This window comes from Oncorhynchus keta, chromosome 35, assembly GCF_023373465.1.
Source record: "Oncorhynchus keta strain PuntledgeMale-10-30-2019 chromosome 35, Oket_V2, whole genome shotgun sequence".
Lineage (NCBI taxonomy): Eukaryota > Metazoa > Chordata > Actinopteri > Salmoniformes > Salmonidae > Oncorhynchus > Oncorhynchus keta.
In genome coordinates this window covers 32,743,121-32,757,708 of record NC_068455.1, presented here as the reverse complement: position 1 = coordinate 32,757,708, position 14,588 = coordinate 32,743,121, and the positions used below count along the sequence as shown (strand labels likewise).

Sequence of the window (14,588 nt, the reverse complement as noted above, 5' to 3'; positions counted from 1 at the left end):
TCACTCAAAATCTCACGATACATGGCCCCATTCATTCTTTCCTTTACACGGATCAGTCGTCCTGGTCCCTTTGCAGAAAAACAGCCCCAAAGCATGATGTTTCCACCCCCATGCTTCACAGTAGGTATGGTGTTCTTTGGATGCAACTCAGCATTCTTTGTCCTCCAAACACGACGAGTTGAGTTTACCAAAAAGTTATATTTTGGTTTCATCTGACCATATGACATTCTCCCAAATGCTCTCTAGCAAACTTCAGACGGGCCTGGACATGTACTGGCTTAAGCAGGGGGACACGTCTGGCACTGCAGGATTTGAGTCCCTGGTGGCGTAGTGTGTTACTGATGGTAGGCTTTGTTACTTTGGTCCCAGCTCTCTGCAGGTCCCCCATGTGGTTCTGTGATTTTTGCTCACCATTCTTGTGATCATTTTGACCCCACGGGGTGAGATCTTGCGTGGAGCCCCAGATCTAGGGAGATTATCAGTGGTCTTGTATGTCTTCCATTTCCTAATAATTGCTCCCACAGTTGATTTCTTCAAACCAAGCTGCTTACCTATTGCAGATTCAGTCTTCCCAGCCTGGTGCAGGTCTACAATTTTGTTTCTGACAGCTCTTTGGTCTTGGCCATAGTGGAGTTTGGAGTGTGACTGTTTTAGGTTGTGGACAGGTGTCTTTTATACTGATAACAAGTTAAAACGGGTGCCATTAATATAGGTAACGAGTGGAGTACAGAGGAGCCTCTTAAAGAAGGTCTGTGAGAGCCAGAAATCGTGCTTGTTTGTAGGTGACCAAATACTTATTTTCCACCATAATTTGCAAATAAATTCATTAAAAAAGTCCAGAAAATCACATTGTAGGATTTATTTTCTCATTTTGTCTGTCATAGTTGAGGTGTACCTATGATGAAAATGACAGGCCTCTCATCTTTTTAAGTGGGAGAACTTGCACAATTGGTGGCTGACTAAATACTTTTTTGCCCCACTGTACATGCATACACACACACAGTTGAAGTCGAAAGTTTACATACACCTTAGCCAAATACATTTAAACTCAGATTTTCACAATTCCAGACATTTAATCCTAGTAAAAAATGCCCTGTTTTAGGTCAGTTAGGATCACCACTTTATTTTAAGAATGTGAAATGTCAGAATAATAGTAGAGAGAATGATTTATTTCAGCTTTTCTTTCTTTCATCATATTCCCAGTGTGTCAGAAGTTTACACACAATTAGTATCTGGGAGCATTGCCTATAAATTGTTTAACTTGGGTCAAACGGTTTGGGGTAGCCTTCCACAAGCTTCTCACAATAAGTTGGGTAAATCTTGGCCCATTCCTCCTGACAGAGCTGGTGTAGGCCTCCTTACTTGCACACGCTTTTTCAGTTCTTCCCACAAATGTTCTATAGGATTGAGGTCAGGGCTTTGTGATGGCCACTCCAATACCTTGACTTTGTCCTTAAGCCATTTATGCCGGTTTTGGAGCAGTGGCTTCTTCCTTGCTGAGCGGCCTTTCAGGTTATGTCGATATAGGACTCATTTTACTGTGGATATAGCTACTTTTGTACCTGGTTCCTCCAGCATCTTCACAAGTGTCTTTTGCTGTTGTTCTGGGATTTATTTGCACCAAAGTACGTTCATCTCTAGGAGACAGAACGCGTCTCCTTCCTGAGCAGTATGACGGCTACGTGGTCCCATGGTGTTTATACTTGCGTACTATTGTTTGTACAGATGAACGTGGTACCTTCAGGAATTTGGAAATTGCTCCCAAGGATGAACCAGTCTTGTGGAGGGCTACAATTTTTTTCTGAGGTCTTGGCTGATTTCTTAAGATTTTCCCATGATGTCAAGCAAAGAGGCACTGAGTTTGAAGGTAGGCCCTGAAATACATCCACAGGCACGCCTCCGATAGACTAATTGACATCTTTTGAGCCAATCAGAAGCTTCTAAAGGCATGACATAATTTTCCTGAATTTTCCAAGTTGTTCAAAGGCACAGTCAACTTAGTGTATGTAAACTTCTGACCCACTAGAATTGTGATACAGTGAATTATAAGTGAAATAATCTGTCTGTAAACAATTGTTGGACAAATGACTTGTGTCATGCACAAAGTAGATGTCCTATCCGACTTTCCAAAACTATAGTTTGTTAACAAGAAATTTGTGGAGTGGTTGAAAAATTTGTTTTAATGACTCCAACCTAAGTGTAGGTAACCTTCTGACTTCAACTGTATATATAGAGAGATATTATTAGAAAATATTTCAACCATTTTCCATCCTAGAAATTAGGACTAAGCAAAAGCTTTGATTTCTGGTCAAATAGATGGAAAAGGGGTCTTAGAAAACATCTAGCAGAAAAAGTCTTTAAAGATATTAGAAATACATCAAAACATATATTTTAGAGGGTGATGTCCATAGACTTCAAAACAAATACTACAAACTGGCAGCTGCTTCCTGCTTCATATCTAAAAGGGTGCTTATCCTACATAAATGCAATTTACCCTTTACAATTGAAAAAAGCGGAAATGATACAGGGCAGATTTACTTACTTATGCTCCACTCTGTATGGAAGTAAAAAAGCATTTGTATCAATTTATGCTCCTAACCCATATGACAAAGATGTTCTCCCTTCTGTAACCAGAAGCCTGATCAATTTAATCGGATTATACGCTTATTATTGGAACTGACATGAATGCCATTATTGATGCTATGCTAGATAGATCTGATCCTTCTCATAGCTCATCACAAGTGAATGCTTCCATTGCACTTAACCAATTTATTAAAAGATCTTAATGACCACTGGAGACTTCAAAATCCCACAACTAAGGACTATACTTGCTTTTCTGTTAGATTTAAGACTTTACTATGTTTCAACATCTACTGATATTACAGGTAACCTGGAACTTATAAAAACATTACAGGCCATTCCATCTGATCATTCTTCTGTAAATTTAAAATCTTCCCAATGAAAAAATGTGCACAGAGATAGTTTAATAATACTTCACTACACGACTGACTTCCTTTTTCAGTTTAAAATCCTTTAAATTATTATTCAATTTAAAATATGTTTTGGAAATAAATTATTACTCAGTGGAGGACTCAACTATGGTATGGTTAGCTGTAAAAGGTTTTATAAGAGGAAACACTACACATTTTCCTCCCATTTCCAGAATGTAAGACTTCAGAAGATCAGTGAATTGGAAAAGCATTGGAAAATGCAGGAAGACAACTACTCAGAGAGAGAAATTGGGATAAAAACAAGTAGACTGAAACTTAATGACCTGTTGCAACAGAGCAGAGGGTGTGACAAAAATACTGTTTAAGGGAGTAGGCCTAGCCACTTACTGGCACTGCAACTTAAACATGCTGAAACACGATCATCAATACAGCTATTCAGATCCCATACTAAGGGACTGATATCAGATCCTACAGAAATAAATAACTTTTAGAGCATATTAGTCAGTCATAAAGTTCTTCAAATAGCTTGATACTTCTGCTTGTCGGCGGTTGCTGGAGAACCTTACATTGCCCACACTTTCTCAGGAAGGAACAGTTTAATTAGAGGAACCTGTCACTTATTCTGAACTGAAAGCTGCTCTTTTAAATATGAAGACAGATAAAGCACCTGGTATTGATGGAATACTTCCTGAACCCCTTCAACTTTTGGGATGAGCTAGGATCAGTTATTATTGAACCGCAGAGATATCAACACAGCTACTATATCCCTAAGAAAGGAAAATAACTCACAAATCGGGCAAATGTTCATCCACTCTGTTTAATTGGAACAGAAATGAAAATGTACAGTGCATTCGGAAAGGATTTAGACCGCTTGACTTCTTCCAAAATGTATTACGTTACAGCATTATTCTAACATTGATTAAAAATAAATTCCCTCATAAATCTACACACAATATCACATTAGGACAAAGCAAATACAGGTTTAGAAATGTATTAAAAAACAAATAAATAAAATCACATTTACATCTGTATTCAGACCCTTTACTCAGTACTTTGTTGAAGCACCTTTGGCAGCGATTACAGCCTCGAGTCTTCTTGGGTATGACGCTACAAGCTTGGCACACGTGTATTTGGGGAGTTTCTCCCATTCTTCTCCGCAGATCCTCTCAAGCTCTCTCAGGTTGGAAGGGGAGCGTTGTTGCACAGCTATTTGCAGGTCTCTCCAGAGATGTTAGATTGGGTTCAAGTCCAGGCTTTGGCTGGGCCACTCAAGGAAATTCAGAGACTTGTCCCAAAGCCACTCCTGCGTTGTCTTGGCTGTGTACTTAGGGTCGTTCTCCTGTTGGAAGGTGAACCTTTACCCAAGTCTGAGGTCCTGAGTGCTCTGGAGCAGGTTTTCATCAAGGATCTCTCCGTACTTTGCTCCGTTCATCTTTCCCGTTGATCCTGACTAGTCTCCCAGTCCTTGCCGCTGAAAAAGATCCCCACAGCATGATGCTGCCACCACCATACTTCAACGTAGGGATGGTGCCATGTTTCCTCCAGACGTGACACTTGGCATTCAGGCCAAAGAGTTCAATCTTGGTTTCATCAGACCAGAGAATCTTGTTTCTCATGGTCTGAGATTCTTTAGATACCTTTTGGCAAACTCCAAGCAGGCTGTCATGTGCCTTTTACTGAGCAGTGGCTTCCGTCTGGCGGTGGTGGTGCTACAGAGATGCTTGTCCTTCTGGAAGGTTATCCCATCTCCACAGAGGTACTCTGGAGCTCTGTCAGAGTGACCATCGGATTCTTGGTCACCTCTCTGATCAAGGCCCTTCTCCCCCAATTGCTCAGTTTGCCATGGCGGCCAGCTCTAGGAAGAGTCTTATTTAAGAATCATGAAGGCCACTGTGTTCTTGGGGACCTTCAATGCTGCAGACATTTTGGGGTACATTTCTCCAGATCTGTTCCTCGACGCAAATCCTGTCTTGGAGCTCTACGGACAATTCCTTCGACCTCATGGCTTGGTTTTTGCTCTAACATGCATTGTCAACTGTGGGACCTTATATAGACAGGCGTGTGCCTCTCCAAATAATGTCCAATCGATTTAATTTACCACAGATGGACTCCAATCAAGTTGTAGAAACAAGGATGATCAATGGAAACAGGATGCACCTGAGCTCAATTTCAAGTCTCATAGCAAAAGGTCTGAATACTGTAAAGGTAAATAAGGTACGTGTTTTTTATACATTTGCAAAAATTCATTTTAGAATATGGCTGTAACATAACAAAACGTGGAGAAAGGGTCTGAGTACTCTCCATGTGCCTAGAGAAAGTTATTAATAAGCTCATAAATCCTGACCAAACAGGGTTTATTAAGGGTCGTCAGGCAGCCGATAACAATCGCCGCCTGTTTCAAGTGGTTTCTGAGGCTTCCAATCTGGATAGCCTGTGTACTGTGTTATCATTAGATGCAGAGAAAGCCATTGACCGCTTAGAGTGGGAATATTTATGGCTTGTTCTTGAACCTTTTGGTTTTGGGGCTAGATTTATACATATGATCCACACCATGTATGTGAATCATTTTATTATATCTACTGGCACTACCCATTCTAATGTATTTACCATACAATGAGGATGTAAACAAGGTTGTACCATCTCTACTATACTATTTGCTCGCTCTCTTCAACCGCTGGCACAAAGCATACATCAAAACTCGGCTTCCTCACATATAAAAATCAAACAAACTGATCAAGCAATTGCACTCTATGCAGATGACATACTGCTCTAAGTCGAAAATGCTCAGAAATCCCTCCAATCAATAATGTCTATTTTTACAGCATTCAACTCATGGTCTGGTTACAAGAGCAACTGGTCCAAATCGGCTCTACTACCTCTTAACTCAGCTATGGGAAGCGTGCAACTACCAATCATGAACCCAGTGAATAAGCAAATACCTACTTATCCATTACCATATCCCCCTCTATTCACACTACTTGCAGGAAACTCTACTTACTGCCTTTCCTTCCAGTTCTCTGCTGCCAGTGACTGGAACGAATTGCAAAAATCGCTGAAGCTGGAGACTTACATTTCCCTCACTAACTTTAAACATCAGCTATCTGAGCAGCTAACCGATCGCTGCAGCTGAACATAGTCCATCTGTAAATAGCCCACCCAATCTACCTAGCTCATCCCCATATAGTTTTTATTTACTTCTGCTCATTTATCACTCCAGTGGTAATCTGCTAAATTGTAATAATTGAGATAATATTGCCTATTTATTACCTACCTCCTTACGCCATTTGCACACACTGTATATAGACTTTCTTTTTTCTATTGTGTTATTGACTGTATGTTTGTTTATTCCATGTGTAATTCTGTTTTGTCGTTTGTGTCGCACTGCTTTGCTTTATCTTGGCCAGGTCACAGTTGTAAATGAGAACTTGGTCTCAACTGGCCTAACTGGTTAAATAAAGGTGAAATAAAAAATGATACAGATAAGCATATAAGATATAATCTTAAATTGCATACACACACTCCAATATGGCGTAATAAAGACTTCTTAGCATGTAGGAAACCATTTACAGTGCATTCGGAAAATTATTCAGAGCCCTTGACTTTTGCATAAAAAATTTAAAATCCTATGTGCTACAGCCTCATATCCAAACCGATGCGGACATGAGGCATGCGCCAGAAAATGTAGCCAAACTTTAAATGATACTTTTAATGACATAAATACAGGCTAAAACGCCAGTCATGTTTGACAAATATAATGAAGGATAATTAACATTATGTTGACTGAATCAAGCCTTTGGACGTTACTCAAGGCATGGTTTGTTCATTTCAGATGGTCACAAGACCAGAGAGTGAAGGACAGTGCATGTTGCGCACCGCACATCACCAACCTTGATTCTGAGTGGAGGCAGTCAGCATTTTGAAACTATTTAACCATAAACTTAATTGTTTAAAACATGGAAGTTTTATGTAATTTTATGAAGCATGTCTTATCTTGTTTCAAAGAAGCCTAGACAAAATGTCTTTAGAAATGTTGAGGGAATTATTTTAGAAACACTTAATATGGCATTGAAATCAGCATTTTTCTCATGATCTATTGGTTTTAACGTTATTTTAATTGTCCAGCAGGCAAAGGGATAATCCTCGTCATATTAGTAACCCATGCTAGCTGAAGCACCTTCAGAGCTCCCCTTTCTTAATTTCTAACAGACATTTTCATATCTGTCACATGAAACGATTTGCACTTGGGGTGTGCGTTTGAGAATTGTTTTCCCGCTAATTGCATTTTGGAACATTCGCGCATTGCCTATAGCCATGTACGCATTGTTGAGCTTTTAATATGAAGAAATAAAACATTACGATTTTAAGCGAAACAGTCTGATTGGTTGCATCAGCGTCCTTGCTTTAAAAAAAACATGTTTTATATGCAGTGGTTGTATGAATTTTGGATCAGTTGTCCAAGAGTCCGTTTTGAACCATATATTTCTTTGATGATGGGACGCCATTACTGTCGAGCCCTGGAGAGCATTATTTTATAAAAACAAAAAGTATTTGGTTGTAATTGTAGCCTAATGGTGCAATATGTTACAGGCTACCAAGGGTGGCCAACCATAACCCAGGAGAGCCTTAAAAGGAGAGTGTTGTATTTTGAGACAGGCTTGAATATGAAAATAAGCCAATAGAAAGACTGTAGCCTACATTTGTCTGATTCTCTGTGGTAAAAAAAATAGTAATGCATTTTATTTTGTAGTGGCATGCTTGCATCATCCAATGATGTAAAACAAGTTTGGGGGAAATGTGGGGACACAAAAAACACGAGGGAGATTTTACTGAAATTCTTTTACCAAACTTGGCATCTGCACAGTTCTTCCAGTAAATGTGTTTTTATACAATTTACAGTGTAAATTGTTAAAAGTTGTACTTGTGCATAGAGTTGTATGTATTATTACATGTTGAAATCAATATTTTATGTTTAGCATACATCTTAAGTGAAAATTCCTTTACCGTGGAATTGCCCTTGACATAAAAAAAAAGTCTGGTCTCAAATAATAAATAAAACACCACTCAGTTACAACATTACCCCACTTTCCCAGAGGAATGTCCATTTATCTTATCTGAGACGAATGTGACCTCTGGCACCCCACAGCCGTTGCAGAGTGACGAATACAGTTTCTCTAAGGACTTCATGGCCTACTTGTTGGGCTTGTAGAGGCACATACTGTTCAGACAGACTTCTACAAAAAGAGACAACATCAAGGCCCTAAACAACTTTCATTTGAAATGGCTCCAGTTCCACATCTGTCAAAAAGCCAAACGGAATGCTCACATGACAGACAGTCACCAAACTTTGGTTTTTGTGGGTATTGTCATTTTACATTGTGCTGCAAATACAAAAACATAAGACTGTACAATGCCAAAAAGGGACAAGACTGAAATATGCTTGGGCTGTAGCACATACCAGACCAGAAAGCATGCACACTTAAAGAGAGATTATAAGCATAATTTCCAATAGGAGAGGCTGAGGTTTTCCTGGAGCCAGTGATGCCTGAATGTGGACAAGAGCAACTTTTCAATTCTACAAGCAGATGTGGTGGGCTGGGCATGTTGAGCAAACCACAGACTGAGGAAAGTGTATAAACTATTTTGAAGGCAGTGTTCTTTTTTCCAGTGGCAAGAGCTAGAAGGCAAGAGCGAGAAGTACACAGAAAGAAACTCCCAAATGATTCCAAACAGCTATTAGAACCAGAAAACATGGAGAAAAATAGCAGGGTGGAATGTGTCAGTTGCATTTTGCGTTGACATTTGAGGGAGGCAATTCTCCCAGCAGGCACTGCTCTTTAAACACACACGTGCACAAATAAACACCTCTCACGTACACACAGGTCAACTCCCACAGATCTTTCGTACATTAATAAAACTTGCTTTCCTTGAGTCAGGACCCTAATATAGACGTCATCCTTTCACAAGAGGGTGGATGGCCAGTTGATTGGCTAAGGGTCACATGACAGGTTGATGGCATTTGGTGTCTAAACAGAAGGTGCTGCGGATGTCATTCGGTACTCCCTAAAAACACACCACCTCCATACAGCTACGACTGACAGTGACTTTTCATAGCAGGTTAGGAGAGCATTTTAGCTAATCCTAACCCTTTTCCTAACATTAATCTAATTCTCCTAACTTGCTACTTTAAAGCCAGTTCTGGTAGTAGCTGTATGGAAGTGCCGTGTTTTTAGGGAATCTTGACGTCGTACACACCTGCAGCATGAGTTCGCACTCCTCCCGGCCCACAAAGATCATCTCCGGTGGCAACCGGTGTCTTGTGCCTGAGCTGCTGACCAGGAACCATGACGTCACACTCATCTTGGAGCCCCGACTCAGAGCCTTCTTAGCATCCTGGGAGGGGCGAGAAGACTTGATATATTAGTCAACATGTAGAACAGTAGATTCTTGTTGTCACCACATTCCCTGCAATTCTGGTACCAAATTTGGACAACTAACAACTCAATTAAGATATAAAACTACTTTTTGTTTAGGAAATATTATCCCAAATATTCCCATTAAAAAAAACAAAAAAAAAGTGATTGAGTCTTACTAGCTAGGTTTCTATCCAATTGGTGACAGACTTTCATGTGAATATTCTAAATTCCTCCTAAAGATAAAACACAACAGTGGTAGGCGTGATCACCGACAACAACGAGACAGCCTATAGGGAGGTCAGAGACCTGGCCGGGTGATGCCAGAATAACAACCTATCCCGCAACGTAACCAAGACGAATGAGATGATTGTGGACTGCAGGAAAAGGAGGACCGAGCACACCCCCATTCTCATCGACGGGGCTGTAGTGGAGCAGGTTGAGAGATTCAAGTTCCTCGATGTCCACATCAACAACAAACTAGAAGGGTCAGGAAACTAAAAATATTTGGCATGGGTCCTGAGATCCTCAAAAGGCTCTACAGCTGCAATATTGAGAGCATTGCCTGGTACGGCAATTGCTCAGCCTCTGACCGCAAGGCACTACAGAGGGTAGTGCGTACGGCCCAGTACATCACTGGGGGTAAGCTGCCTGCCATCCAGGACCTCTACACCAGGCGGTGTCAGAGGAAGGCCCTAAAAATTGTCAAAGACCCCAGCCACAGACTGTTCTCTCTACTACCGCAAGGCAAGCAGTGCCGGAGTGCCAAGTCTAGGGCAAAAAGGCTTCTCAACAGTTTTTACCCCCAAGCCATAAAACTCCTGAACAGGTAATCAAATGGCTACCCGGACTATTTGCATTGTTTTTTTAAATTATTTTTTTATTGTACCTTTATTTTACTAGGCAAGTCAGTTAAGAACAAATTCTTATTTTCAATGATGGCCTAGGAACAGTGGGTTAACTGCCTGTTCATGGGCAGAACGACAGATTTTGTACCTTGTCAGCTCAGGGATTTTGAACTTGCAACCTTTCGGTTACTAGTCCAATGCTCTAACCACTAGGCTAGAGGGGTTGTGCCCCCCCAACCCCTCTTTTACGCTGCTACTACTCTCTTTTTATCATATATGCATAGTCACGTTAACTATACATTCATGTACATACTACCTCAATGGGGCCGACCAACCAGTGCTCCCGCACATCGGCTAACCGGGCTATCTGTAGTGTCCTACCACCCCCTCTTTTACGCTACTGCTATTCCCTGTTCATCATATATGCATAGTCACTTAAACCATATCTACATGTACATACTACCTCAATCAGCCTGACTAACCGGTGTCTGTATATAGCCTCGCTACTGTATATAGATTGTCTTTTTACTGTTGTTTTATTTCTTTACTTACCTATTGTTCACCTAATACCTTTTTTGCACTATTGGTTAGAGCCTGTAAGTAAGTATTTAAGTAAGCATGTTGTAGTGCACACAGCATTTAGTATCCACTTACGTTTTCAAGCAACAAATACAAATCTAATGTTCAATGTGTTTCCAGCGCATTTTCAACTCTACCAAGAGTTTTGTCACAAACTGTTGCACTAAATAACAAATGTACCTACTCTGGTCTTAGCACTTTCACTACAGCCAACAGCTTGCAGATACAGTGTGGGTAGGCTCTGCAGGTAGGTTAGTCTACTTGATGAGATTATTATGGTTAAGAGAATATTTTTATTTGTCAAACAGCAGTCTAGCATCGACCACCATGTCACCAGAACAAGACCCTCGACGGTTATTGGAAAGGAGCATCAAGCTCATTCTGCACACTTTCATCACCCTATGAAGTTCATCATAACTTATTTCATCTGTAGCCTAATAAACTGCATGATTTCCCAAGTCGTAGTGCGAGGACCACACACCATGTCATCAAGTGACTCCAAGTTGACCTCGATATTTGCGCAAAAAGGTGTTTCCACCACCATTTTAGAGACATAAAATGATCCCACCACGTTGAACGAACAAATGATCTATCAGCATTTATAAAATCAGACCGAAACCTCCCGTTTCCATCACTGTTTTTTAAACGGTATGACTTTACTTGCATAAAAACTGTGGATGGAAACGTGGTTCATGTAATCAAGGTATGTTTGTATTGGAAAATACCAATCTCTTTTGGGCTTAGTTGTAGTCAATTAGCAGTGTACAAGTTATTATAATTATGTTCTGGTCCCCCAACCTTCCGCTCCGACAAAAATAGACCCGCGGCAGAATCTAGTTGTGTACCCCTCTTCTCAGGCACGTCTGGTTGTGTCATCAAGTGATGCTCATGCACACACCACACCCAACAAAGGCAGACAACACAAACAGGGATTCCTTCTTCAATACAGGCCTGGTGAAAAGGAGGACATTCCTACATGTTTATGCCCCAATTTATTCTCCACAAAGCCGAGCATGACACTTATCTCCAACTGTTGCAAACACAGCAACCTACAGTCTACAATATACATGATTGAGTATCCATTGGATTTTCAGCGGTTAGCGTCGCCCACGGTTGACCGCGTGTGAACTACAATTTCGAAACTATGTTCTCACGTTTAGAAACGTCAATCATCGCTTCACTTTTTGAAAATGATTTCTTGCTGATATGAAGGATACGTTCCTTAGGTTTCCAAAAGCGCACCGCAACAATGCATTTTAATGTACTTAAGCCAATGAGTCCAACTAACGCTGCCGTGTTTTGGACTTCGAACCTCTAAAACATTTTGAATTTGAGTTACAGACTTCTGAGTTGTACCATTGGATTAGTCTATTTCTTCTGCTTCTGTCTATGTGAATAACTGGGGCTGAGTTAGAGCGGTGTTTGTGAGACAAGAGTGGATCCCGAAGGGGCCCAGGGCCTGAGGCCCTGTATTTTTTTTTACAAAAACGTCTGTAGAGTCTGAATGGTTTGAGCTACAAACTATTAAAGATATCTATGAAAAACAGAGACTCTTAGGAACACGTAACATGTTTTGCTTTATGGAGCTACACAAGAGTCGTTAGAAGGTAAGTGGTTCTTCTACATAGATCATAGGAAATTCCAGGACAGTCTAATACTGTATGTAATAAGCTCACACTGGAGTCTGACAGAAACTCCAAACAGTTGTCACTGACTATTTGGATATATATATATATATATATATATATTTTTTTTTTTTACATTTGTCAATAAAACTCACAAATGCAACTGTTTGTGTCAACTTGTTGTGTATTGTACTTGTGGCCCTGGTTGTCCTGAAAAGAAAATGGTTAAACACTTCATTGTGAGGCTAAATATAAGGTCTGGACATGCAGATAAATGAAAACCCCATTTTTGCTGGGGTCTCTTTCATATCCGTGAGAAATAATAATTTTTAAAAAGTTAAATTACTACACACCTTTTATAGGGTTAGTGTTCCTTGAGGGGCATATATCCATGTTACAGCGCTTGTTAATGGAAGACAGACAGAAGACCACCCGTGCTCATTAGCATGACCAGAACACCTGTGTGTAAGTGTAACTGGGGAGGAAGTGTAGTTTGTCAACTGGAGGTAAACACATTATGGATCTGTGCAAAACTGCTACAGTAAGTCTCTTTTATTTGAAATATTATTTCTCGCTGTAATGAAAGATAACGGGCATATCAGCATATGTTTGGAAAACCATTTCGTAAGCGATGATTGACGTTCATAAACGTTACGTTTACACGGAGCCAAATATGGGGGAATGTAATGGCTGAAAACCCTACATACTGAGTAGAAGGGTTTTAGAGCTAGCTAGGTCTTATCAAGTTAGCATAGTTAAGGTACCCGAACAAACAGCCTAACTCCTCAGTTCTGATCACCTTTGCTGATATTAGTCCTACAATTCTGCTCAATCATGCAGCCAACCTAAATGGCTGTTTTGCTTAAAATGACCTGCCATTCAACATTGGTTTGGAACGAGGTGCAACTAATTAAACATATGGCTATGCTATGATACCAGAATGATCTGTGGTCAATGGATTGTACTGTAGTAACGTTAGTAGGCTAGTTGCTATCAGTCTCAGACACTTTACTAACCAATAATTCCCATATTAATATCTGGAAAATGATGCATATGCAGTTCATCATGTCTAGCCATCTCACTTGTCAAACAAGCTAGGCCAGGTAGAAAGCTACAAAAGCATCAACAACAAAAAACGATTCTGAAGGTTACAATAGTTGTAACAACACTTGTTGCAACGTTAGCCAGCAGTTGACACTGACTTTATAGTGAGTTTGCAAGCAGACTGACCCTCCACTTTTAGCAAGCTAGCTATAGTAGCTGAATTATTTTATTTCGAAAGAATGTTGGGATTACTGGTCCGTTAGCTCCTGTCTCTGGTTAGTTAGTTACCTGTTTCAATTGAAGGCCAAACATCATCATACAGGAAATAGGAAAGGTTTTCCCGAACGAGAAAAAAAAACAGTACTAGTTCACGACTCCCCCTTCACAAGCATACCTTTAATCCGGACTCTGCTTTCTCCAGAATAGTAGCCAGCGTTAATACAGCTGTAAATTATTCTTTATTGTATCTATGTCCTCTTCTTTAGTAAAGTAGTTTCAAGAAACAATAATGTTAGCCCAGGTAAATGACGAACACACCCTCCCTTCAATATTTGACAAGCCGACGACAATGTACATTACACTTCCACCGCCACGCGTAAGGATCAACGTTCTCCAGACGAGTGACGCAACTAGTCAGTCCCACATGTCAACTCAAATGCTTAGCACCTGAACGAAAGAGAAGAGTAATGAAATATCTGAAGTTGCTAAATAAAAGCGCCATACAATTATGGGGTATTGTCCAACTTCGCTCAAAAATGTAGGGGATGAAAAATGTTTTTACAATGAATTAAATCATGTCACATCAAAGTAATAAATAGCAAAGTAAATGTAATTTTGTAATAACAGTTTTCGTGCAATTATGTTTCAGAAACGGTCAGTAATCTCAACTCGCCCACATGGAGACAGTGTTCCTATTAATATTAAATTACTAGATGCAGTTGATTTCAGCAGTGTTCTTTCTGGTGGATGCAATGTAGTATGTAGACAGGTGTGGAGTTCTTTTTACTGTCAAACCCGAGAAGACTGGAAAGAAGGTTATTATATTCGCTATATAAACTTTAGTAGCGTCATCAATCACTTTGATTAGCGTAACGGCAGCGACACTACTGGATTCTATCCACAATAAGACTT

At 40.2% G+C, this 14,588-nt stretch overlaps 1 protein-coding gene across 2 annotated transcripts in view; it reads right to left on the bottom strand.

Moving 5' to 3' along the window:
* Positions 1-14,118, bottom strand: part of LOC118368362 (centrosomal protein of 170 kDa protein B-like) — a 45,435-nt gene extending 31,317 nt beyond the window's left edge. For both annotated transcript variants that reach the window (XM_035752402.2, XM_035752403.2), the window contains exons 1-2: positions 13,852-14,118; positions 9,204-9,341 (exon numbers count right to left, since the gene is read on the bottom strand). In XM_035752402.2, the coding sequence (XP_035608295.1) occupies positions 9,204-9,308 (105 nt within the window). In that variant the 5' untranslated portion in view covers positions 9,309-9,341; positions 13,852-14,118. The remainder of the gene's footprint in view (positions 1-9,203; positions 9,342-13,851) is intronic.
* Between the last annotated feature and the right edge of the window lie 470 nt (positions 14,119-14,588).